We start from the raw sequence: 27413 nt of genomic DNA, 5'->3' as shown, positions 1-27413 counted from the left end.
ATTTGGTTGAAAATATTCTCTGGGCTTTGGAGGATGGAATCTTCTTTTTCCTCTATTCCTATTATTCTTAGGTTTTGTCTTTTTATGTTGTCTTGAATTTCTTGGATGGTCTGTGTCAGGCATTTTTTAGATTTAACCTTTTCTTTGACAGATACATCGATTTCTTCCATTGTATTGTCCACACCTGAGATTCTTTCTTCCATCTCTTGGAGTCTATTGGTTATTCTTACCTTTATAGTTCCTGTTTTCTTCCCTAAATTATTTCTCTCCACAATATCCTCCATTTGTGTTTTATTTAATTTTTCCAATTCTATCTTCAGATCTTGAACCGTTTTGTTGATTTCCTTCACCTGTCTGACTGTATTTTCCTGTTTTACCTTCAATTCCTTCAGCTGTTTGTTTGAACAATCCTCTGTTTCTTTTATTTCTTTTAGTGATTTAAGTATTTCCTCTCTAAAGGCCACAAACTGTTTGGCTGCAACTTCCTATATTTCTTTATGGATGGCCATAATCTGTTTTTCTTTATCTTCCTCTACTTCTTTAGAGATGGCCATAAGCTATTAGAGTTTATCTTTATCTAGGTCTTTAAGCATTTGTTTCCTCTGTTATCCTCTTCATGAGCATAGAATTTAGGTCATCCTCTTGAATTTCATTTATGCTGGGGTGTCCAGGGCTACTTGCCTCTGGATAACTGGGTTCTCGAGATGTCATATTGCTCTCTCCTTTGTTGGTTGAGCTTTTACACTGGCCTTTACAGATTGGGCTATCTTAGGTGTTGGGTGTTAGTTTCTGGTGGTTCCTGGAATCCCCTGCTTGCTAACCCCCTGCTTGCTGTCATGGAAACACCCTTCTTACAGTCTTTTCCTTTAAAAACCCTCCTCACTCAGGGCTCAGAGTCCCACTTCTCTACTGCTGTGTCAGTGAGACTTGGGTCCTGATTTGGATTGCTCTCCTCATGAAGCTCTCATGCTCTTGCATCAAGTTGTCTCCTGGAGGTCTCTGAGGATCCCGTGATCCTTGCATTACAATACAGCCTGTTTGAAGTTCTAGGCCTTACTCAAAGGGTAGACAGAACATGGAATAGATCTTCTTTGATATTTCTCTTTCCAGCAACCAGGTTCCAGTTATTTTTTTTTAGATTTTATATAAGTGTCAACACTGAAATTACTGGATTCCAGGTGTGGGTGGGGTTCATGTTTGTGACATTCCCTTGCTTTGAGTGACAGATAACAGTTTTCCTATGTGAAGTACGCCTCTAAGTGTGTGTTCTGCTCTGTAATGTATGCCTCTGGGTGTGTTCAGCTGTGTAAAATTTTCACTGTCTGTTCCGTTGTGTGAAGCGTTTCTTTCAGAGAGTGTTCAGCAGTGTGCATTTTGCCTCTGATTGTGTTCAGCAGTGTGCATTGTGCCTCTGAGAGTGTTCATCATTGTGAATTATGCCGCTGATTGTGTTTGGTTGTGTGAAGTCTTCCTGTGAGTGTGCTCAGCTGTGTGACTTGTGTGACTGAGTCCGTGTTCCCTCACATGAAGGGTGCTCTGAGGAGGTATCTGATTAGTCTCCAATAAGCAGGCATGCTGCAAGCCCTCAGTTCCCTGGAGTATATCAATAGTACAGCTGAGTAACTATCTGTGACTAGTTTACTATTTACATTTGGCTATGATATTTTGAGCACAGATAAAGCACTTTGTTTATGGTCTCTATTCCTTTGACACCCCTTTGCTTCATCTTTCATAAGTAACTCATCAAGTTTGTGCAGTATGTCTGACTGGCATGGCAGACATTCGAGGTGTTCTTCATGTTCTGACTAGCACTCCTTGGCACAGGGAGGCCATGACCTAATCCCACATCCTGATACCTCTAAACTAGACAGTGGCTGCTCCTACCTTTGACTATTTTAAATTTGGACATAGGAGCACCATTATGCAAATGACATTATGGTTCTCTGCATATCATTTTAGCTCTGTGTATTTGTGTGTGTGTTCTGCATCCTGTGATAATTTATTCTCAAAACAATGTTTCCTTGTGTATTTTTCCAAATATAAACAATTGAGGCATTCATTTATTGAAAATGTCATAGTTGCCACATATTTAAAGTAATGGTTGTGCCAGAGAGTTGGCTCAGCACATAAGTAAACTGTTTTTTAGAAGATTCAAGTTCAATTACCAACACTCACACTTGGCTGGCCTACAACTGCCTATAAGTCTAGCTCTAACAGTAATTGACACATCTGGGCTCCAAGATCATCTGCACTCAAGTACACACACATACACACACACACACACAGTTAAAACTGAAATCACTGTTCAAAAAATTAAAAACAAACTATGCATGGTGACACGCACCTTTGTTCCCAGCACTCAGGGAAGCAGAGGCAGGTGGATCTCTGAGTTTGAGGTCAGCCTGGTCTACAAAGCAATCCCAGAATAGCCAGGGCCATACAGAGAAACCCTGCCTCAAAATCCTCAATAAATAAATAAATAATAAAAAGTAATGTGCTAACACAGGTCAGGTGAGAGACATCTCACAGATCTCCTTGGAAAACCCATGGAGAAAGATAAACCTCATATGATATCTGAGTGGGAATGCAGTTTAATCTTCTTTTACATACTTGCCATCCACAAACAGAGTAAACAGATATAATGGGAAAAGGATGTTTTTACATATCAGTTTAAACCTTGGAATGTTCCTACTATGTCATGATCATAGCTCTGATGACAACATATTGGATTGTATTAAGGGATGAAACCCATTCCTGAATAATCAGATATTTACTTTCCTGTCCCACACTGACCTCAAAAATTTAATGATACGCTTTTCAGTGCAAATAAACACAAGGGGACTGACTGTGGCATAGCTATGGGACACAAGAATATGAATAAAGTAGCAAGCCATCTTTGAACTTCATTCTTGTTTGCAAGATAACAGTCTCCAAAATGCAGAGAAACACAAAGAAGCTCATGAGCAGCAGTATGGTCTGGGTGGCCCTTTGCTCTGGAGATGCCTTTGGAGAAAGGCTGGTGCTGTGAAGATGCCAGGCCTGCTTCATGTGTCTGTACAAGAGAGCCACCATGTACCCACTGGAGAGGACCATGAGACTGATAAAAAAGGCTTCCCTGAAGAAAAACAGTGTGGAAAATATGCTTTGTCTGGAGTAACTCGGGAATAGAAGTGAGCAAGACTGAGTAACAAACATAAAATTATCTGAGGTCGAATTGGGAATGGCACTATTTGATACCAGGAGGTAACTGCTAAAAGACACATAGAGAATGCAAAGAAAAAGGGCGCAGGAGATGTGATGGGGAGATTTATGTTCAAACTTGAATAAACAGCAGCTTCTAGGGCTGAGGATGATGGTCCAGAGGACATTCAGCAGACAGGCAGCACAAAGGGAGAGGCCCCTCAAGAACCTGTGTAGATAGAAAAGGGATTGGCATGTGGTGGGGTCCCACCTTCCCTGAGACATAAACATGTCTGCAGCTATGAGTCCCATAGTTAGCAGCATCAGTAGTTGGGTCAGGGCCAAGAAACCAATGGCGAGATCAATGGGCTTAGGCCTGTGTGCAGCAATGAGCATGCAGAGATGGAAGACGAAAAGGATGCTGTTGGCTGAGATCCCAAAACTCACCTCAGAGAACAAGGTGATTTTAATGTTTGTGTTAGTGTGGAGTATGCTGGCTTTATTCATTGTGTGTATATTTGCAAGTATCAAAAGTCTGAGGAGAAAAGAGAAAACTCTTCATTACAAATACTGGTAATGAAGCATTACCCACCAACACTGAGATGGCAACAAGGTGTCAATTCATCCCAATTCCACCTCATCCAAGAAGAACTCAGCTCCAGCTCACACCCCCTTGAGGCCATCCCACAGCCACCACTGTCCCCACTGTCCTGATGCTTCTCAAGCGAAACTGAACTGTGCGGACCATTGTAGGGCTGTCTCAGAATACAAACTTTCTTGTACATTAAACATTTCCACTAGTTATAAAAAATTTTCCTCTCCTGGTCCACATGTTTGGTTTATTAAGGGGTAATAGCTGCATCTCACTTGATTGTCAGACACACGTGCACAGGGTCGTTTATCTCAGTGCCCTCTTCCCTGCTGGCCAAGTATTCATTCACCTTCTTTTTCATTCATTCATTATTCATTAATTTTCTTTGTCTCTTTCTCTTCTTCTCTCTCCCCTTTGTCCCCCTTACCTCTGCCTCCTCCTCCTCCTCCTCCTCTTCCTCTTATTCTCTCTCTCTCTCTCGGTTTTTCAAGTCAGGGTTTCTCTATGTAGTCCTGGCTGTCCTGGAACTCACTCTGTAAACAGAGATGTCCTAGTGCTCGGAGATCCACCTGCCTTTGCCTCCTAAGTGCTGGGATTCAAAGCATGCACCACCGCTGCCCAGCCAAATGTTCTTAATTAACCTCCAGAAAAAATAATTACCAGTTTGGACTCTGAATTGAATCCTACTGACTCTCTGCCATTTCTTCGAAGTGTGACCATAAGCACTCAGAAGATGAGCTCCAGTCAGCAACTCTGGAGCATATGCACAGTCAAGGAGCCCCTAGATGTGAGGATGCTATATACACACCAAGCATGGAACTGTTTCTGGCACAGAGTGATCTCTGTATAGGTGACCTGCTGGTTTTCTCATGCAGTGGCCTGGGAGACAGAATGCAGCTCTGTGAATGACTGATCAACTCCTTCCCTGCATGAAACAGAAAAGACAAAAATGACCAAAAGGCTAGAATGATGGAGCCAAGTTCCCTTTCCAGAGAGTTTGAAATTCTGGCCTTTCTCTGAACTCTTCTAAGTGACTCTGCCTCCAAACTATGAATTTAATCTCCAGCCATGAGATCCAGTATGGTGTGAGTTCCGGGTGAGCATTTTCCTTTTTTTTCCCTCTTTTGACAGGTAAAATCAGGGTAGTAAACAAAACTACAATTACAATAGACTTAGGACCATCTCATTCTAAGGTCACAATTAAATGAAAAATGTCCACCCAGTGTTGAGGGATGGGCTCCACAAGAGTCTTAGGTCTCCATCGCCTCCAAGTTGTAGGGGACTTTGCCAGACTTCATGGATGTAGGAAATTCAGTGGGTATTTTATGTAGAGCTCATCATTTCTTTTAATGATGATTAAATACACACAAAGTATATAATATTGTAAAAAGTTTTCCAGATACACAGTAAAGAATTATCAACTGAAAATCAAGGGTGTGAAATGAAATAACTTCATAATTTTTCTGACCATATTGCACTGTAATACAGTATATTGACAAGTAGAAAAAATGTTTTAAATGATCTAAGTATTTGTTCTTATATCCACAGATGAGTGTAACCCTCCCCTCTCAACAAGAAAACTTCTCTTTTTCAGGGGACAGAGATCAGTACAGAAAACCACAACTGATCAACATGGAGAGTTGTGGATCCCAGTCTCGGTGGACCCATCTACCAAAGAACTCCGGCAAGCAAAGCTCAGAGAACATTGTTTCTGAAGATGGCATGGAGAGATTGAAAGCAGGGGATTAGGGAATTCACTGTGAGATTGTGTCTCCCTGTAGTTGTTAAGGAGCTACAGCAATAACCTTACGCACATGACTGCTTAAACCTGAGCTAAACAAGGACAACAACACTTAGACATGCCAAGGTACAAGAAAACCACTGCTCAGCCCTTCTCAAAGAACTACAGGAGACTAAGGAATGCTAAGAGCAGGAGCAACAGTCCTCTCCAGGGAAGAGCACACAAACTGGCAGTCCAAAACCAAATTATCAGCCCTGAAAACAGGCAAACACGTCACACTATACAGACTGAGCAGGTCGCAGTTATGCATCTGAGACTATATATGTTTGTAATGATAATTAGAGGAAAAATGGCCCATGAGGATGGAGGACAGCATGGGAAGGATATTTGGATGGGTTTTGAGGGAGGAATGGGAAAGGACATATTACATCATTATATTATAAGCTTAAAATTCAAAGAAGTATTTATAAAATGAGGGAAGAGGGAAGATGTTAAAATTCATAAACACTTGAAAAGAATGAATAATTCAGAGCTGAAAATAAATGCGTGATAATAACAGTTGATAATTTGGGCTTCCTCACCTAAAAGCTCTATAATAGCAACACAGAAAGCTAGTTCTTCAAAAGATTAGTGGCCACCAGGCCCAGAGAGTCATGATTAAGCTCTTCAGATTTTAATTTCTGTGAACCTGTGGAGTTTGTCATAATGCAAGGGCTCCTCCCTGACCTCAGTCTCAATGAAGAGAAGACACAGGTGATGGAGAAGGAAGGACCAGGAAAGAAAAGGAAGAGGAGGGGGAAAAATTCAGTTCCATCTTCAGGTGACATAGAATAACAGTTTAAGGCACACAGCCAATGTGGTTGAGTCTATGCCATGATAACCCCAGAAAAATAATCAGTAATGAAGCCTTCAGGACAAAGAACAGCAGTGCGCACTGGCGCTCAACCTGAACATCAGCTTGTGACCTGTGTGCACCCATAATGGTAGCCGTGGGTTTGAAAGACACATTTCATGGAAGATAAAGTACACATTGGCAAAGATTTAAAAGTTTAAAAACCTCGAAATATATGCATTCATTAGCAGATACTAACAAAACAATCCTAATACATGTTTCTCTCCTATCATTTTTATGATGCAGGTTTTTTTGTTCAAGTGAATACAAACACACACATAAATACATACGCACACAAACATTAGAGCTAGGGGAGAAGAGAAAGAGGAAGAGGGAAAAGGAGAGGGAGAAGGAGAGGTTGAGGAACTGATTTTTACAAAGACATGACATTGTCAACCCAGGGAGAGGGTTGTCAACATCTGTAGAGTTGGGTGCAGGCTGTGCTGTTTTTAGGGTGATTTCAGTAAATACAGCCTTGTAAAATGTAAATCGCTTAGGGAAGCCAGGACATCTCAGGAGCTTGGGATCCTCAGCCATATTCATGGCATCATGGCTTCAGGAGATCATTGCTTTGAAGGCACTGCAGAACCTTGTTACTGTGGAGGTGAAAGTTCACAGTTGCTTCCTCTCTGCAGAAAAAGCTGAGGAGAGTGACACCATGTCATAAACTGTGAGCACCAGCTTGTGTGGAGTGAGACAAACAACAGCCTTGAGCCACCTGCCAGCTCCAGGATTTGCAACCCCCTCAACTGTGTCTATGTGAATGTCTATAGAAAATTCTGGGCTAATGCATCATTTGTATACAAAGCATTGCGGTGACTACAAACCCTTCATAGAAAAACTGCTGAAAGGGTTTACCTTGTCTCTCTTCCTAGATGGTAGTGCTCACATGAATGCCTATTAGCCCAGCACAGGAGATCAGAGAACATGACAGCGACTTCCTACCATCAGAAAAATTACGTAAGAAAAGCCTTTTGCACAACAGTTCAGGCTGCCACAGCCATGTGTGTCCTTGGGATTCAATTGCACTGTGCCCTAAAATTAGTTTTTATAGCCTGGTCTATCAGGTTTCCTGCAGAAAAAAATTGGTGTTTGGTACACAGAAAAAGGACCTGCATTTGTATAATAGGTTCCCTGTGAAGAGGCCACATTGGGGACAAGGAAGGAAAGGCTTAGAGGGTAGAACAGGAGAACAAAATACACCTGGAGCAAGAAATATCCATAAGATTCTTGAACATCCCCTGTTAAAGCAACTATGAAGGCTTCATCTGCTCAGGGCAACAAGGTTAAAGCCCCCTGTTCTGCATGGAGTCAGGAAACCAGGACTGTAGACACTGTGTCATCCCTCAGTTACCTGAATCATGGACAGCATGAGATCCATGACATCACAAAGAGGCCTGTAAACAAGTGACCAATGTTTAGCACAGCAGTGGCCTGAGCTTATGACCTGGAGGGAAATAGAGAGTGGAAAGGGGACAGGAACCCCCTCTGCAGAGGCCACTGCATGCTGGGTGCTTGTGGCCCTGTGGGTACACTGAAGTCAGGGAGGAGAAAGGCAGGGAGTGATGTCTGTGCCCTCCTCTACAACTTGGGTACAAACTGCCCATTCCCGGAAGCTGAGAGGTTGTGTAAAGAGCATGTTTATGTCAGAGCTGAGCAGAACCTGTCCACCCTCATGCTTTTGAAGCTGTGTGTTCATGTTCATCACCATCACACGGCTCACCTTTACAGTGTCACATCACTCTCCTCCCCAGCTCTGCATCCCCATGCAGTGCACAGAGGGGTTTGGAAGGTGGGACTAGCTCTGCTTCATCCAAGTAGGTTGTGTTTAGAACGGAGTTACACTGGGCAGTATTCTCTAACAATTCTACTTGGAAAGCTCAGGAAACAGTTGGGGAGAAGCCACCAGAGCCTCAGAAGAGGCAAACCATCACAAGAAGGTATAAGAGATGTGTCCAGAGAGGCCATGAAGTAAAGGAGCTGTGTGGATGTTATGCAGAAAACCACGAAAAATACTTGGGCTAAGGAATAGCTAAAACTCTTTTTATTGTCCTCAGATCTCAACCTTGCAGGGAGACTGTTGCAGTATTGCACAACGAAGGAATGAGATCCCAGAGAAGCCTCCTCACAGACCTGACAGTTTTGTCACAGATGCCTGCTGTTACTACAGGGAACCAATTGTCCTACAAGAGAAGCTTTTCCTGACAGAACCTTGATATGGTGGTCTCCATGATGGAGCAAGGAATAACATCCTTCTTGCCCAGCAGCTTTGATGCTCTCTTTGTAACAAAAAGGGAGATAGGTTTCTGTTCATCTGTTCCTAACCCTATGCAAAGACTCAGCTTGTGAAACTGTGAGAGCTAAGAGCAGAGACAAGGCCTAGAGAGAGAAACAAAAGCTAGATATATCCATTATATGAGCACTTTGCAATTGTCTCTCTCAGGCTCTAGGAGTCATAAATTCCTGTTCTTAGAACCCAGAAAGGGGAAACCAGCACCAGGCTTAACATGGACTTGACATCTCATAACTGGCAACCTTGTCCCTTACCTGAGACATCCCAGTGGGCAGAGCCCAGGTTAAAGGCAGCCTCTGCGTTCTAGGATCTATAGATGAACTGGGAGTGAACCACAGCACAGTGTGGGGCTGTCCTCTGTGGGGCTTTGAACCTACACCTTCAATTCCTTGTAAAGATTCAAACCTCTTAATTATTAAGACCACAGAAGTCAGATACAGTGTTGAGGACATTGCATTAAGCTGTGGGTTTAAGCTTTCCTGGATAACATGAGGAGAGCTGCAGGAAAGAATAAATCAGGAAATTGATTGTATGATGGAAGTGCTAACACAGAAAGCCATTTACATTAGAACAACATGCATGCAAATCAAAAGTGTATTAGTATTCTGGAAGCAAGAAAAATTTTAGGATTTACAGAATTTTAGAAATTACAGAAAATGAATATCCTAAGGACAAATCATGGTCATTACCAGTGCAAAAATAGTCCCCAGTGCTGAGGCTGTCAGAGTTCGGCATCTTCTCTGCAGATGCTGAAAACCTCCTGTAGCCCAGTTCTTCTTTTCCCACAGTCTGTTTGGGACCTGACCACCTTCGGATTCTGCCCTTGGGTGTAGAGCACTTACCCAGATGGACATGGCAGGGGAGGACTCTGCTCCTGAGGAGATCCTGCACAGCTAAGGTGAAGGGGCCTTTAATGCATGTCAAAAATTTGTCATTTCTGTGTCTATAGAAGGTGACATGTTTCCACTGGGGAGCATGAAGAACTGGTGTCCCAGCGCAGTGTCCTGTCTGCCTGTTGATCTTACTCCCTGTGTCCTGATAACAGCCATCTGGGGAGGGCTGAACACAGACTTTATCTGAGTTATCTTGCAATACCTACGGGAGGGATCAGAAAGTTTGCACCAGACAGGCAACTCTAACTTTGCTCACTTTGAACCTCTGATCTAATTAGTCCCAAACCATTTCATAATTTTCGCTGTGTCTGCTCTGAGATGAGAAACTGCTGGTCCTCGCATGACTTCCCATGGCTCTGAGGTTCTCCCTAAAGTGTTAACAGGCTGCCTTTCCCTGGGTCAGTACTCACACAGAGAATATGGTTTCCGTGTAATATTGGTTCTGTGTGCCTCAATTTTGAGATGCTCTGCCTCAGGATTTGAACTGTCTGGCATTTACAAGCAAATGTAAAGAGAAATAATATGGAAATGTTGAGGGAGAGACACACAGCTTGGCCTTTGGTGAGACAGCCATGGGCAGATGAGAGTGGCCTAGGGTGGGGTTAACCTAAAATCCTACTGTTTCTTCCCGTCCACTCTCTGATTTATGTTTGGTTCTTACGATGTGCACTCTGTGTCTTATTCCAGCTGCCATGCCTGCTGCTTGCTGCCATGTTTTCCCACCACAATGGTACCTTTAGCCAAATGAACTGGAACATTTCCAAGAGGTCAAGAAAGACCTGCCTAATGAATGGTTTCGTAGAAAGCCAGTGAAGTCCTGAATCAATGTGTGTTATTTGACACTGGCGGAGCTGTGTCAATGACCAATGGCTCAAACCCGATGTCAAGGGCAAAACCTTCCCTGGAGGAGGCTTCAGGAGGATGGCAAAGTCTTCCTCTGGTCCAAACAGGAACGTTCTCAGTGTGTGTAGAAAATATCCACCACATCTTCCCCATTCCCTGAAGCTTACAACCTGAAGACTGCTTCCCTACAGAGAAGTCATGCCTGAGATTAACTAAACCTGCCTTATTTCCCAGCTTCTGCAATAACCCGAGGCCTTGTGAATCTGTTTGCTATTGCAGACCACTTCCCTTTTCAATAATACAATATACACACTGAGCTTCTGGGGTGCTCTATCCACAGCACAGAGATCTCAACCCAGCCAATCCAAGCTTCTGTGTGTATGTGCACATGTGTGTGTGTGTCTGTGTGTGTGTGTGTGTGTGTGTGTGTGTGTGTGTGTGTGCCTGTGCTTGCGTGCCTGTCCTTTCTTCATTTCCTCACCACCCTTAGTCTTCTGGGAACCAAGCTGTGCAAGGACGTGGCTCAGGACAAGGCTCAACAGTATCAGATGAGGCTTCACTACACGACAACATTAAAGTATATGTTAGCAAGTTGAGGGATGAAAGCAAGGACAGGAATGAAGGAAGAATCTGATCACTCTCCAGCAGGTTAGAAATGTGGAGGCTCCATCTAATAAGCAGTAGTCAGAGATCACAGGTCCAAAGGTCAGTAAGGATAGAGCCACCAACCTAATCAACTGTTTGTAAAATCCAGAACTGAACCTGATGCTAAGTTACCAACCCATGTAATTTCCACCACCAAACATACCAGGAAACAGAGACCATAGCTGGAAGAGTTTTGTTCCAGCTTGGAAAAACAGGATAAAGAATGTCTGTCTCCAAGAACATTACTTCACTTTCCCAAAAGATAAGGTTTTGGCTGGTTTGTGGAGTAATAGACAGACTATTTCAGGACTTGCCATAATGCCTGGTCCTATCCTTTCCTTCAAAGCCAGTTTCGAATCTCCCACCATGTGTCCTTGTTAGCACACCAATTCTAAGGTGGGGGAGAGTAGGTACCACAACTCTTTTTCCTTAGAATACAAAAGAACTCCATGAAAGGATAAATTCAGACTAGACAAAATAGAGGGAAACATAGGTAGCAGGGATTCAGGCCCAGTAAAGGGAGGTTATTTTCAGGTGCTAAAGATGTCTGTTTTTATATGGGTATTATCATTTTCTTTCTGTGATTCTGTTAAAGTTGCTATGACATGAGTTTGAGTCAAAATAGTTTGCTATGAAAGGTGCATCTGACTCTACCAAGGTACTTGCATTTCTGAACTGGTAGTAACCTGTCATCTTGATAGATTACAAAGTACCTAGAAGGGAGTTATTTACTAAGGAACAGGGACATACTATGATCCACTTCCTTAAGGATAAATGTAGATGGGCATGTCAGCACCGTGAACCAAAAGGAGCCTTCTATTCCTGGGGCTTTGGGAAAGTATGAAGTCTACCTACACATGTACAGTCAAACAATGGGCTCTTTGGTGCTCAGCCCTGCACAGTGATTTCCTCCATGATGGATCCAGCCATTGCTCATTTTTGCCACTGAGAATGCCTCATGCTATTCTGTAATAGATTCTTGCTGTCATCTTCACTATGCTCTGTGGAAAGTCATTCCAATAAAATCATCAAGTTCTGGGAAGCCCTATGAAAACCACCGTGAGACCCTTGCTCCACAATATCCTAACACTGGACCCAGAGAAAAGGGAGCAAAACTAAACAATGATGTTCTCCCACCACTGCATGCAGAGTTCCACCTGGCTTTCAGTTTTGACACTGTGCACTAAAAGGAGCTGTATTTTTATACTTACAGTGGTTCTCACTACGAAGGATGTTTTATGGAAATACTTCTTTAAATGACCAATATTTCAAAAGTCTTTTATGACTACATTATTATTTTGGGGGAGCAAGCTAAGACCCACCATCATCATTCAAGTTGCTCCATGTCCTGGTTTGCTTTCCTGTTGTGATGAAATACTGTGAGCAAAACCAACTTGGAGAGATAAGATTTTGCTTCAATTTACAGGCTATAGGCCATTAGTGAGGGAAGCCAGGGCAGGAGCTCAAGCAGGAACTGAAGCAGAATCCAAGAGGAAGGCTGCCCACCTGCTTTCTATCCCTGGCTTTCTTAACTACCTTTTGTTGGAGGGTATTTTATTCTATTGTGAGTCCTGGGGCTGTGATCTGTGAATACTTGTTTCTAATTGTGGTGTGGCTCAGTCTTTGATCCTAGAGCTTTCTGTGTATTATAAACAAGTTCTTGTGGTGTGACTCAACACTAGAACACAGCTATAATCCAAGAGCTTTCTGTATACTGGATTAACTCAAGTTAACCCTAGGTCAAGTGGCAAAGCAAGCAACCAGCTGACAGGGATTAAATTGATAGGAGGCACATTGAGAAGGAGGGTATGTAAGACAACATAAGAATAATATAAGAATGCTTTTTCCTTCTGAAACATGAGATGAGTAAGAAGGGCTTTTTCTTTCTGAGACATGAGCTGAATAGGAAGAGCTTTTTCCTCTGGGACGTGAACTGAGAACAAAGGGCTTTATCCTTCTGGGACTTTGTTGAAGTAAGGTGAGCTGCTCCTCTGAGCTAGCAGGTTTTCACCCCAGCATCTGGCTCCTGACTCTTTATTGGTAAACTCAAATGATTGGGATTTTGTTTTGTTTTTAAAACAACAACTTCTCTTATTTACACTCCCTCAGGTCACTGTATCAAGTTGACTACTGGAGCTAACTAGGAGATTTTCTTTGGTCCCTTCAAAGCATGCTGCAAGGTCCTCTCACATAGTATATGGAAGTGGGCTGCACTGCTCTGCTACAGAATTTTTATCAAGGTGACACAAGCTAGGGTCATCTGGGAAGAAAGAACCTCAATCCTCCATCAGACTGTCTTGTGGGCAAATCTGCAGGATAATTTCTTAACTCATGATGGATGTGGTAGGTTCCACTCAGTGTGGAAGGTGCCATCCTTGAACAGGTGGTAAGAGAGAGCAAGCAAGCAGGAGCAAGGGCAGTAAGCAGGCAGTGTTCTTCTGTAGCCTCTGCTCCAGTTCTTGTCTCAAGGTTCCTGTTGTGGGTTTCTGGCCTGACCTCCTGCATTTATAAGGTTATTGTGTAATTCAATTGATGATTTCTGCACCATGACAAATTCAGGGCTGCTGGGCTGTGTCAACAATGCCAAGCTATTTCATATTCCTTCTCTTACTGTTGTCATTCTGAACAGCATTTGTGGATCTAGAGACAAGGCATAGGAGAGCCAAGGATGTCCAGGGATCTTGAACTTCAGCACTGATAACTATGGAACAGACTTTCTGCCAAGGAGCCTTCTGAGGAGGCCAGAGCCTGGACTAGGCTCAGAAGAGGGCTCAGCAGTCTGTTGTGCCTCTATCCAAAAAGGCTATGAGCTCTAAGGAGGGAATTAGTGAGACAGGTTGCTGGTCTTCTGGGTTTAGATTCTTTTTCACAGCCTAAGCACACACACACACAAAAAAAAAAACAAGAAAAGAGGGCAGTGAGGAAAGTCAATGCCTGGTGATCTTTAGTTGGGGTCTGGGAGAAGGTTAGGGGGAGGAACTAAAACTAAGAGATTTTCTTGGCTCTGGAGGAATAATCCCTCACATGGCAGTGTGTTCTGCTATGGTATTAAAACAGGTCACCATGGACCAGAATCCTGTCTCCATTTCAAAATCTTACTTGATTCAGCTCTGCAAGGGAAGGACAAGGGGAGTTGTGTAAACGAAATGTTGGCTTCCACAGAGCTCTCAAGGACAAGAGCTATCTTATCCTTGAGAATGGTGGAAAATGTAAGTCTTATCCTGAGTCAAAAGCAGAGAGCAGGAAAAGCTGGTATTTGCTCCTTCCATCTTTGTCTACGGTGACAACATCCACACTCACTGACAGACATCTGTCTGAGGTGTCCACCATGGGCCAGGAAAAAGAGCTTTCCTGCAGGCTGTCCTCTGGTGAGAATACAAGAAGTCTACTCCTGGCTTTCTTAGGAAGCATTTAGGAAGTATTAAACACCTACTGTCTACTACTTGCTCAAATCCCCAACACCCTGAGAAGTAACCACTTCCCTCCCAGTTTGACAAACCAGTAACAAAGGCTCTCTGAGGCCAGCAATCTTCTCAGTTCCATCAGTGTGTAACAGGTCGAAGCTTGACATCCATTCTGACCTACTCTGGACTACTGGACATTAACAAGTGCTCTGGACTTGTGGCTAGATCCTAGTTTTGATGAGATGACAATGTCTGAGACCTGCTTCCCAGGATATTTTAGTTAATGGACAGAGATAGGGCCCCCCCAAAAGAAAGAGATCTCATAAAGAGAAACCATTGGATCATGTCAATACATGCAGAAAAGGCCTCTGTGAAAGTCTAACAACATTTTGTTAGAGACAGTGATAGATGAACATATTGCCTTATAATAATAATGTCTCTATTGACAACTTTATACTCAATGTTATCTTAAATTGGCGAAACTCAAGCATTTCCACTAAAAATCAAGAATGAGAAAAAGGTGGCACTTTCTCCACTCTTACCTACTACAGTCTTTCAAGTCTCTGCTATAGGCATAAGACATAATAATGAGATAATGGAAATACAAATGGAGAAGTACAGCTATTTGCAGATAACATGATCCTCAGTGTCCATAAGACCCTAAAGGAACTTTTTGGTGACACAAAGCTCCACAAAGTAGCAGGATACATAAGTGTGTGTGTGTGAGTGTGTGTGTGCATTTTCTGTGTAGTGATAACAAACCTGTTGAGAAAGAAACAGTCCCATTCAAAGGAACCTCGAGTAAATGAAAAAATTAAATAGTAACCATCTTCAGAGTAAACCCACACAAGGAGGTGAAACTTACTCAATGAAAATATGTTTAAACACTGAATAAAGAAAACGCTAGAATAAAGAAAGTACCCTCCTTCATGCTCCTGAACTGATAGGGTTAATATGGTGTAAATGACTGTACTATCAAAAGCAGTCCACAGTTGGATGCAATCTCCGTAAAAATTACAAAGTCACTCTTCACAGAAGTAGGAAATACATTCTAGGATTTATATGAACACAAAAGACAATGCACATTGAATATTTAACAATAAAAGATTTTTTATATCAAGGGTTGGAGGCAAATCTCAGCAGTTAAGAGCATTGGTTGCTCTTTGGGGGAGACCCCAGTTTGGTTCCCAGCACCCACCTGAGGCTCTCAAAAAGTCTGTATCTCCAGTTCAAAAGGATCAAGCACGCAGTGCACTTACATACACACCTGCAAAACACTCAAAAATAAGCATCTATTTTTAAGATCTCAGAGAAATGAACATTCAGGAAGGTGGACTCAGCCCCCCAGGGTCACACAGCAGGTTCGCGGTTGGCCTGGAATGTGTGCTGGTATCTCTCTCCCTCTCCTCCAGAGAACAATGGCTTCATAAAGAAGGGAGACAAAGGCCACCTCCTCTGCCACACCAGCCCCAGAAGTCTTTCAGGAACCCAGATGGCAACTGGATGGCAAATGGCCTGTTCCAGAGAGTAGGACAGAAGCCAGCACCCTCGGGGAAGAGGTGTGGGCTTTTCCCTCCCAGCTGAGCTCTGTTGTATGCACATTAACATGTTCATGGAGCCACTGTGGCAGCATTTGGACTCCCTCCTTGGCATGAGCAGGGTATCTCTTAATGGGTGTCGTTCCTTTCCTCTGAGGGTTCCACTCCCACTGGGTGCCTTGTGTGGAATCTTAAACAGTACATATTATAGTCTTTGGGAGGTTTTTAAGCCTATATGGCTCATTTCTTTATTAATTTACTTATTTACTTATGATGTGGTAATGGGACATAACCCAGAGCCTAGCACTTGGCACACAAGTACTCTACCACTGTGCTACAACCCCAGGCAGTCTTTGGGTGTTTTTTGTTTTGTTTTTCTTTTGTTTTATTTTGTTTTTAATAATTGCTTAGTTCCTTAAGTCTCCAGTACTCTCTGGATATAGCACAGGAATTGCGAGTAGAAGGTTAGTTTGGACTCATTTGGTCTGAGGGGAAATTAGCAAGAGTGGATTGACGACATTGTGACCTGATCTGTCAAGCAGATGTGGCAAGGAAACTTGGAGAAAAGTCTGTGCTCTGCTCTCCCCAGACAGCTGCTGATCAAGACAGTAGAGTCAGCTCCATGGGGAAGATGCTCCCCTGGGAGGCCAGATCTCCATGCTCTTCAGCGGGAACTTGTCAGTGACAGTGGCTACAACTATAGGCTGCAGAGGTGCATTAAAAACCCCTTCACCGATGCTGTGCAAGATATCCTCTGCACAGAGTCCATCTGGGTAAGTGCTCTGCACCCAAGTGCACAGTCAGGAGGTGGCCTGGACCCAGGCAGGCTGTGGGAAGAGGAGCACTGGGAGGCAGGGAGGTTCTCACATCTGTGGAGGAGACCTGAGCTGTGACACATTTTCTTCCCAGGATGTTCAATTGCTTAAGGTCCTAAAATTACTTCACTTTTATAGGATATCAGTTAATTTTAACTTCTATTTACTTTTCTAAAGTAAATTACCAATTTCACTTTATCGTCCATAAGTTGTTTGGTATAATTTCTAAAGGTTTTCAGAATTGCTCATTTGTGCCCATCTTCTGAGGAGGTGAGGTTTTAATTTCGAATATAAACAAATACACTTAATTTCACTTCTGTTGTTTATGTACTATAAAAGGATCATTGTTGATACACTGGTTTCTGTAGTGTGAGTACTTAGAGGCACTAAAAGCCTTAGGAAGGGAAATGGGCTGTATGTTCAAACCTTGTCTAACAGTCAGCTCCTCACTGACTTTTACCTACTAGAATTTCTTAAGAACCTTTGCATTCCCTGTTTAATTGTATGTCATCCCTTCACCTTGCTCTGCTTATTGGAATGGTCAACTGAGTGGCTGTGATGATGAGGCAGCCAGGACAATGATTGTCCACTAAACAGTGAATGTGGTCCTAATGGAAATGATACCTGTGTCCATTAATCTTTTCTGTGTTCTAGCCATTGAATAAATATTCCTTGTAATTGTTTTTAGAATAGAAATGCCCAACTATCACTTAGTTCCAGGAAACTTTGAACAATTGAGCCCCACCCTGTCTTGTTGCCTCTACTTGGTTTTCCCCAAACCTCATCTTTTGAAGAACCTATGTGAAGAGATGGACAGCAACTGACCTACTTCCCTTGTCCTTGAGACAATGAGAACACTGGCAGGGGGGTCACAGCTGCTCAGGAGGCGTCACTGGGTGGTGGGGGAGGCAGGTTGGGCTGTGGCAGGAACCAGTGTCTACAGCTGGAGTCTGTGGGGCACTCCTCTAGGTCTTCTTATTTCTCTATGTTTACAGAGTATTTTCTTTCCACTGACTTCTACAAAGAGATTTTTAATAGTGGTTATTATGACTATTGTAACTACATGTGTGGCCCTAAGCTGTACCTCACAATCCTATCCATGTACAAATGCAGTGGACATTTCTTAGCTGTCTTTGGAGTGAGCTGCTGGTCCTTAATTGAACCCTCCCAGATGTTGGCTCATAGCATCCTGGACTGCAGCCCTTCCACGGTATCTCTGCATGCAGCATCTACACCTGGCTGGTGGTTGTCTTGCCTTCACTATGGTGCCAGCCATGTCTGGCCAGTGTCCCTAATTTCCCAAGCAGAACAATGCCATAGGAAGGACAGGTTCTCCATTTAACTGCAGTCCAAACCAAACCACATAAAGTGCAGCCACACCTCTCAGGCCCTTTGCCCAGTTTTGCTTCACCTTAGGTGGTGATGGTGTGACATGCTGCTGTCAGGCAACACGATCATGGCAAACCAAAGTATTTGTGGGCAAGATTCTGGACATGAAAAACCACACTACACACCATCTTGTCATTCAGAAACAGATATGTTTGAACCCGTGCTGTAGAGGAGAAGACAGACATCCTGTCCTCCAGCCTTCACCCTTGATTCTGCCCAGCAGAAAGGTCATAAGTGACCAAACTTGGAGCAGGGTCTGTTAGGGCTTTCTGCTCTCTGCTTCTGTCCTGACCACTGCATCAAGTCCACTGTCTATGAAATGTGTCCCTAGTTTGGGGCCATGTGAGGTTCTATGTCTCACAGGATGGTGAAGGACTTAGCTTCTCATGGGATGCTACTCTGTGGAACTGAAGAGACTGCTCTTTGATCCCTGTGTGATGGGACTTTTAGCACCACTTTGCTGTGAGGTCCAGCCTTCGCTGCTGGCTCTCACCAATGAAACTGCAGATTTCTCCTTGCTGCTTCTTTTTCTATATTGGGCATGCTTTCTAATCTGCCTGCATAGCCCCACGCCTCCATCCCAGTGCACAAAATTCCCAGATGCGGGTTAGTCAGATGTGACATTTCAGAAATTCATTTTCTGTGACTGTGATCTCCTTCCCTTTCTTCAGAGCAGCAGAGGCAGAAAGAGTGTGATTTCTCCATGTGCAAAATGCACTGTTGGTGCAGGACACAGTGGCTAGGCAAGGGACAGTTCAGCAAATCAGGAGGCAACTACACTTACACATGAAGTAAAATTGAAATATTTTAAAGTCCTTTTTTTTTTTTTTTTTTTTTTTTTTAAAGAAAACAGTGGTGTTTTGGCTCAGGAGTCATTATATGCCTTTCTTTTAATGAGCCATGATGTTTACAGATGTGAGACATGTTTCCTGAGGAAAATGATTGATGGTTTAGTTTGGAATATTTTTCTGCACCTTTTCCTGGGGCTGCATTGAGGAAGGTGAATTGGTGCCTAGGATGCCAACAGAGTGTGTCTGGACTGTACTCTGGAGAAAATGGCTAGTTTTCCCTTTGTTGTATCTGTGAATTTAACCTGTAGAAAAAACTTTGCAGTGGTTTTAAAGTAATTATAAAATAAACTCACAAATCATAATTATTATTGTAAGCCCACAGCACCCAGGCAACCCTCTCCCTTAATATCTGTAAGGGCAGTTAGCCAAAACACACTGAAAATGACAGCACCCAGCACCTTTGATTCACAAGTAAGTAAAGTTTGGGATGGTATGAGGTTTATATTGCTATGTCTGTAAATCACATGTGTTTAAAATGAGGTAAAGGAGCAGGGAGCCAGATCTGAAGTTACTCTTATGATATTTCCAGTGTATAATTTTGCAATCAATATACTATCAATATTTATTTTACCTTTTATTAAACAAATGTACTAAAATCCATGCATGTCACAAAGGTTTTGCTGGGTCCTAGTGATTAACTGTGACCCATTAAAGACTGGAACAGATAAATGTCTTTGATTGACATCTTTGCTGAGCTTTTGATGGGAGCAAACTGTCTGTTCTCAGTCAAGATGAAAGCTGATTACACAAAATAGCAAGAAGATTGGTCAGTCAAGGCCAGAAAGAGACAGTGGAACAGGACTGAAAGGTAGGTTCAGAGCAGAGGCTGTGTGAGGTCATGGTGCTTATGTCTTAGAGCACTGCAGCATAGCTGTTGTCCACACCAAGTGCTTGCATGTTCCAAAGGAACACAAAGAAAAGAGAAATGACAGTATTTGAAAAGGTGGAAATTATCTTGACTTGGTCAGAGCAGGACACACAGATGTGCTGAACTAAGATACTGTACCTCTCATCTAAGCAAAATATCTATGCCAATTAAAATGGAAGAGAAGTCCACTTGTCCAGATTTTTACCAATTATCTACCTCAGTTCTGAAACTTTAAATAGCATAACTTGTTCATGGGTGCTAAACACATCCCACTTCTCTGGGGAACTTATGGATCCTTAAGTACATGGACACAGAATAAGCTACAGAAAGCAAGCACCTTATAATCCTTAACTTTCTGATGAAATTCCTTTTCCATACATGAGGGGACAAATTTATAGCAACATTGTCTTCCTGTTTAAAAATGTGAATGAAAACATAAACAGGAATCTTAAATTGTTTTGTATTTACTTATTTGAAGTGTGTGTGTGTTATGTCTGTGTGTATATCAGTGTGCTGTTTGCATGTGCAGTGCTCACAGAGGGCAGAATTAGGCATGTAAACATGTATTCTAAATGTGTGCTTACTACTGAGCCGTCTCTCTGGGCCACACAAGTATTTTACAGGAAATACTCTATCTAACGTCTTCATCAACATTTCTAATATAAATTAACTCATGATTTATTTACTTTTATTTTTACTTATTTGTTTGCATTGTATGGGAGTGAGCGCAGGTGCCATAGAGGCCAGATGAGGTCATCCATGCGCTGGCACTGGACTGACAGGTAGATGTGAGCCAGTTGACTTAGGTGCTGGAACTGAACTCAAAGGCCCTGCAAGACCAGCCAGAGCTCTTAACCTCCAAGCTCTGGCTTCAGCCTCCTCTCTCTGCTCTTGACTGTGGCTGTGACCTGACTATCTGCTTTGTATTCCTGACTTCACCTCTCATGAACTGTGGACTATGACCTGAGAGTTAAGCCAAATATACCCTGTCCTCCTCTAAGCCAGTTTTGATTATGGTGTTTTAGTGCAGCAACGGAAACAGAATGGGGAAATAATCAAAACTTTTGAAACTTTTCCTATACCTAACAAGATGAAAAAACAAAAACCAGGCAATGCCCCCAAAAAACTCAAAATGAGGCAGTGGTAGGGAATCATTTCTATAATACATGATAATTTTAATGCACAGGAAACTTGAAGCAGCAAGGGAGCCCATCAATAGGTACATAATCCAGCCATGACTGACAATGAGGGAGTTTGGCCCTCAGGAAAACTTAAGTACTGAGGGTGTATTGGGCTGGGTCCACGAATATTCCTAAAGGCAATAGTGTTTGGTACCAATGTTGCTGTTACTGTTTGTGGTGAATAATTTCTCTTGCCTTTCTTCTCAGATGTTTACTCTAGTTCCTTGTCTCATACAATGAGAAGAATCAAGACCTTTTATGGAGTTGTTGACACATTATACATTTTTCTCTGAGGTAGGCTTTGGGATCTCCTTCAACATTATTCTCTTCCTTTTCCACCTTTTTGAGTTCCTTCTTGAACGCAAGCTCCGGATCATTGACCCACTCATCAGTGTCTTGGCCCTCATCCACCTTGGGATGCTAACAGTCATTGGGTTCGCAGCTGCTGACATTCTTGCATCTCAGAATATGTGGAATGACATCAAGTGTAACTCCCTGCTCCACTTGTACAGTCTTTTGAGGGGCCTCTCTCTTTGTGCCACCTGCCTGCTGAGCATCCTTCAGGCCATCATCCTCAGCCCCAGAAGCTCCTGTCTGGCAAAGTTCAAACCTAAATCCCCACAGCAGAGCCTGTGCCCTCTTCTCGTGCTTTGGGCCTTCTACATGTCCTGTGGTGCTCAGTTCTCCTTCTCCTATGTTACTAAGTACAATGTCACCTCACATGGTCTCATATTTGTCACAGAATCTTGCATTATTTTACCTATGGAGTATAGCAGCAGACCCTTATTTTCCATACTGAGGATATTTCGAGATGTGTTCTTTCTAGGTCTCATGGCCCTCTTCAGTGGGTACATGGTGGCTCTCTTGTGCAGACACAAGAAACAGGCTCAGCACTTTCACAGAACCAGCCTTTCTGCAAAAGTGTCCCCAGTGCAAAGGGCCACCAGGACCATCCTGCTGCTCATGAACTTCTTCATCCTGATGTACTGTTTGGACTGCATCATATCTGCCTCCAGACTGATGCAGGATAGTGACCCAGTCCGCCACAGTATCCACATGATGATCTCCAATGGCTACGCCACTGTCAGCCTCTTGCTGTTCATTTACACTGAGAAACGAATTGTTGTCTTCTTACAATCCTTAGTGGGGAGGACAGCAAATGCTTACCTAGTGAGGGAAAGACGAGTTCACTCAAGAGCCAACTGACAGATGCTCGCTGACAGATGGTGAATCCCAGCCTAGTGTTCATGCTCCTCCAGATAAGTGAACAAATGACTCCTGCTTTGTTAAACTGCTTCCATTGAAATGTGTGTTACAGCACCTGTAGATATTTGAGCCAAATGTCTTCATGCGCATTTCTGCTTGGTGTCAGCAGGGGACACCTGTTACACTTCACAGATTAGGGTGCTCCGTGCATTAAGCAAAACTGTATAGCACTTTTTAATAAGCCTTAACACTTTGCATTTTACCTAATTAAATATGGATGCATTATCACAAAATCGCATATCATTCATCAACAGTTCTTTCATAGTTATGGAAAAATAATTGATTCAAAGTCTCAGATGCTTGCTTGTTTATATTAACAACACTTAACCACAGCCACGATGGAAATAACTCTCTGTCCATAAGCAGATGAATGTACCAACCACATGTGGCCTTTATATATCATGGGCTATTACTCAGCTTAAACAGGAAGGAAAGCCACCTGTAGGTGTAGGTCCACCACAGAGGAATACATACTTCCAGTGACATGTCAGTCACAAAATGACAAGCTTCTGTATATCTAGGGGTGGAACTGAGAGTACTGTACTGTAATTTTTCAAGAAAGGAAAATGCAATGGTGTTTGCCAGGGGTTGAGGAATGGCACAGTGGAGAATTCTTAATTGGTGTAGAATGACCATTCAGAACAAGAAGAAAAAACAGTAATCTTCTGAAAGCAAATGAAAGGCTGGAGGGGTGGAGGGGGTCTGGGCTGGGTAGAGGTGAGGTAACAGTGCTTTCTGCACAAGCATGAAGACTGAATTTGAATCTTCAACAGCTATGTAAAAGCCATGGAGGGTGTGAGTTCTTGTAGCACCCAGCACTGAGGGGGCAGAGACAAGTAAGATCCTAGAGCTCATTGACCAGATACCCCAGCCAGAATGATAAGGTTCAGATTGATTAGGTTCATTTGCCATGCAAGCATGAGGACCTTAGCTTGAGTGCAGAGAAGCCACATAAAGCCAGACAGGGTAGTACCTGTCTGGACTCAGTGCTCCTATGTTGAGATGGAAGCAGAGATAGGAGAATACCTAGAAGCTTGCAGGCCAACTAACCTGAAGTACACAGCAGAGAACAACACAAGCAACTTCATTGCTTATTAGATCAAGATTGCTTAATATGGCTTCAAGGAATTAAACCAGGCTTGTAGGAGGGGCCACAGCAAGACTGAGGCTGTGACAATTTTATGAAGAGCAATCAGACTTTAAATACCTTTGTCAGAAACAGATATAATGGCCATTGCCAGGTTCAACACAGTGGTCGTTGCCAGGATCCACTGACATTTGCAAGCACTAGAGGGTACACAAGGGTTATGTCTAAGAGTAATTGTCCTGTCGAGTTTCCATGTTTCCTTCACTACTAAAGAAACATGCAGAGAAATGTTGTTGTTACTAAAAACAAAATCCCAAGCATTCAATAATTACCGATAAAGACTTATGATCCAGATGCTGGGGTGAAAGCTTGCTAGCTCAGAGAGGCAGAGAAAGACCTTCCTGTTCAGCTGATCTTCCTACTCAGCTCACGTCCCAGAAGGAATCCCCTTCTTCTCCACACTGTCTTAAATTCCCTTCAACTCAATGCCCCTCTTTCTTGTTAACTTCCTGTCAGCTGGTTTCTTCCTCCACCTCTTGACCTGGGGTTAACTTTACTTAATCCTGTGTACAGAAAGCCCTTGGATTAAAGGTGTGTGTGAGGGCTGAGCCACACCAAACAAGAAACATTTTGCACTCTCACAATAGGATCAAATATCCTGCATCAGAGAAACACAAAACTGCCCAACAATTCAGCTGCCTGCAGGAGTGTTTCAGTCTCTCAGGAACAAAAGGTGCTTAGTGTCCCAGGAGCCATGAACCCTAACTTAAGAACCCCTATGCCCATCAAGGCAGCCAGGCCCGGCCAACTAAATGATTCCCTGCAAAGATCCTGTCCCACAGAGAGTGAAATGTAAGATCTGACACCTGAGCTTCACCTTTTACCTCCACATACAAGTCCTCATACACACACACACATACACAGATGATGAAATGTATAAATAAGGTGGGTGATGACAGAGGAAGACAGTTAACAATCATTTCTGGCCTCCACATATACACACTTGTACATGTACATACATACATATGTATTGACCCACACAAATGTGTAACTATACCACACTCATCACACTCAAAGAAAATTTAAATGCCAGTATAAGGAGCCTAACTCTTTGCAGAACTCTCTGACTCAGGGAACTGAGAAGATAGATACACAGGAGCCTGGCTGTCTTTTACCAGGAAGGAAGTGCCCCCAGATAACACAGGGGCAACCAAGGACTGGAGAGTGAGAATGAGGGACCCCTGAACAGCCAGCACTGGAGAGTGAGCATCAACAGCAGGCAGAACTGGCAGTACAGAATGAACATGTCACTCCACAGGGACAGACAGAATGACCGAACACAGTAAGTGAGGGAGAGGAGGAAATCTTCCTGAGGAAGAATTTAATTGTTGTGCATAGGTGATTCCTCTCAGGGGTGTGAAGCTAGAAAGCTTGGGGCTTCCATTTTTGGTGGTGGACAGGCATGGTGACTGGCTTCCAAAGAAAAAAGCAGGAAGAGGGAGAAGGTACAACCATGGAGGATGAACCAGGCAAAGACAACCTTGACCAAGGGATGACCACAAAGATGGCATGTGGCCCTCACATAATCCCTCCTTGGTCCCCTTGGGGTGGGGTGGAAAGACTTCCTCTGGGTGTCCCACTGGTGGTCTGTGCGCTGGACTTAGTACAGCAGGAGCCCACATGAGTGTGCAAGGCCACTGCAACCACAGCTCCCCCTTCCTCCCTTCTGCCCCACCAACACACACCTCAGCTCAGGCCCCCAAGCTCCCTGCAGGGGGATGCTGGGATAGGGAGAAAATGCATCAGGTTGGGATGAGCAAGTGAACTGGGGAGAGTGAAAGAGCCTGGCCCCCCTTCCCTGTGGCACTGGGCTTTGAGCTATTAAAAATCACTGCTTTTTACAAGTTTTACTGCTCTAGGTTCTTGTGAATTCTTGAAGGAGGCTGTTAAAGGGGGCGTGGGGGGAGCGTTCCTTCATAGTACTTACTGGACTCTGCCTGGATGTTCTGAGCAGAAGGGAACTCAGTCAAACAACTTGTGTGGACACCAGCTATAACATATCTGTGTGTGTTGTTTCTGTGCATGTGTGAACTTACTGGGTGTCCTCTGCAGCTACTAACTTCCAGGCTGAGAGTTCTCAGTGGGAAACTGTATCTGATCCACCCTAAGATCCAGAGCCTCCTGAGATCAGACTGACTGCAGAATTAAGGTTGGCAGATTGGTGCTAGGCCAGGCTAGTCTCCCATTTGCAACTTCTGTTTTGGTCCAGGAAGGAGGCATTTCCCACCCACCTCCCTGCTCCCCCATTATGACCAATTGAGTGTGACATCTTCAAGCAAACCAAGCTATCAACAGGTCAGGACTATGCTCCGCTTTGTGCTTTGTCGCCACCTGCAGGAGCAGAAGAAAAGGCCACCTCAGTCCCAGGGCAGCATTAACAGTCCAGGGCAGCAATAGCCACGCCCCCAAACCCCTGTGGACTCACTGGATCTGGCCCCCTGGGTCTCTATCTGGGCTCCAACATCGATTATCTCTGTGGTCTTGGCAAAGTTATTCGCTTCTATTCTCCTGCTCAAACCGGAAGGACATGGCTCTACCTTCTTTAGGTGGCTGTGAAGGCTGAGGTGTTGTCCCATGATGCCACATTAGGGTTATCTGTGCCTCTGCAAAGTGAGGTCCTGAGACCCACTGCTGCCTCGTGGGGCAATCCTTATCTACAAAATCCTGTTCAAGGCTCTTCTTGTTGTCAGGTCCCCAGGATAGGTTGTCGTTTCCCACTTGTATTTGGTGGTGGGAGTGATTGTAGGAAAACACATATTGGGGGAGGGGAGGTATTCCTGAAATACCCAGAGCTGCTGGGAGCCCTGATTTGTGTAAATGAATGGATGAAGAAGAGATACACTACCCCACAGGTCAGTGTCAGGGAAATCACAGGAGGTGAGGAAGAGTAATTACAGGCCTCCTTGGTGGAGACAGGAGTAGAGACTAGAGGTTATAAAATGTCCAGAAAATTCATGTCTCTTCTGGAAGCTGCCTTCTGCACTTCCGTTTCAGGAGCACAAGTTTCTCCCTGTGCTCTCCCAAGTGTATGCTGCTCTCTGGTGCCACCGTGTGGCATGAGCAGGAATGGCACGAGGACCAGACAGGCTTCATTGTTTAGGATTAAAGGTGTGTACGAAGGGTGGGTCTGTATTCCAGCCAGATGGATTAAGAGTGTGTACTAGGAAGAACAAGATGGTAGTGCCAGGAGAACACTGCCTCTGAGGAGCAGGACAACATTTTCCATACATCGATCAAGAGACTGAACTTTGGGCCCTAAAACAACAGTGATTGTGTTTCCCAGGTTGGAGGAAAATCAGTCAGGTCCACTCTCAGGTCACCCAGCCAGAACCTGAAAGAGATCTCAGGTCATGCAGGCACTAGGTCTCCAGACCAGAGCCACACTCCTGCATGTCCTGATCACCTTCCCAGGCTGAATACGGTGGGCACAATAACACCAGAGATTGAGAGTCCCACTCTCGAGAAAAACCCAGAGGGAAGGAAGGAAACAGGACTGGCCACAGGTCACCCAGTCTTTCCCTGGAAAAGTTCTCACAGAATGGGGGTGTGTGTGCCCCAGCACTGAACTAAGCTGCAGCCAAGAGCACAGAGACTGGCTGCACGCCCTGTGTCATAGACAGAGCTGTGCGACTCAGGGCAACAGAAACTTGGAGTCCCTGTCGGGAGAAATCCTCAAAGGGAATGAAGCAAACGGGGTCAGACTTCGGCCACCCAGTATATCCCTGGGAAAGGTCCCACACACCAGCCCACCCCACAGACCTGCTGTGCACCAGCTAGCCTGCTGCTACCAGGAGAGCTGTGCTCATCTGCCACAGTTTACCACTTGCGTACTAGGACAAAGAGCCTCAACCTCAGACCCATAGAAGCCTAGAATC

General features: G+C 43.9%; 1 protein-coding gene and 1 pseudogene across 1 annotated transcript; one reads left to right on the top strand and one right to left on the bottom strand.

The window, feature by feature from the left end:
• Window positions 1-2856: 2856 nt before the first annotated feature.
• LOC132654039 (vomeronasal type-1 receptor 44-like) lies at window positions 2857-3687 on the bottom strand. The gene has a single exon (XM_060383329.1). It carries the CDS (start codon window positions 3685-3687, stop codon window positions 2857-2859), a length of 831 nt encoding a protein of 276 aa, XP_060239312.1.
• Window positions 3688-21361: 17674 nt separating this feature from the next.
• On the top strand, window positions 21362-22331 carry LOC132654143 (vomeronasal type-1 receptor 90-like; annotated as a pseudogene).
• The last annotated feature ends 5082 nt before the right edge of the window (window positions 22332-27413 follow it).

Source organism: Meriones unguiculatus, chromosome 5, assembly GCF_030254825.1.
Source record: "Meriones unguiculatus strain TT.TT164.6M chromosome 5, Bangor_MerUng_6.1, whole genome shotgun sequence".
NCBI lineage: Eukaryota > Metazoa > Chordata > Mammalia > Rodentia > Muridae > Meriones > Meriones unguiculatus.
This window is presented reverse-complemented; position numbering and strand designations above follow the sequence as displayed.

Excerpts from the sequence above, each read along its gene's own strand:
- LOC132654039 (XM_060383329.1), bottom strand. The coding sequence starts at position 3,687 with ATGAATAAAGCCAGCATACTCCACACTAACACAAACATTAAAATCACC.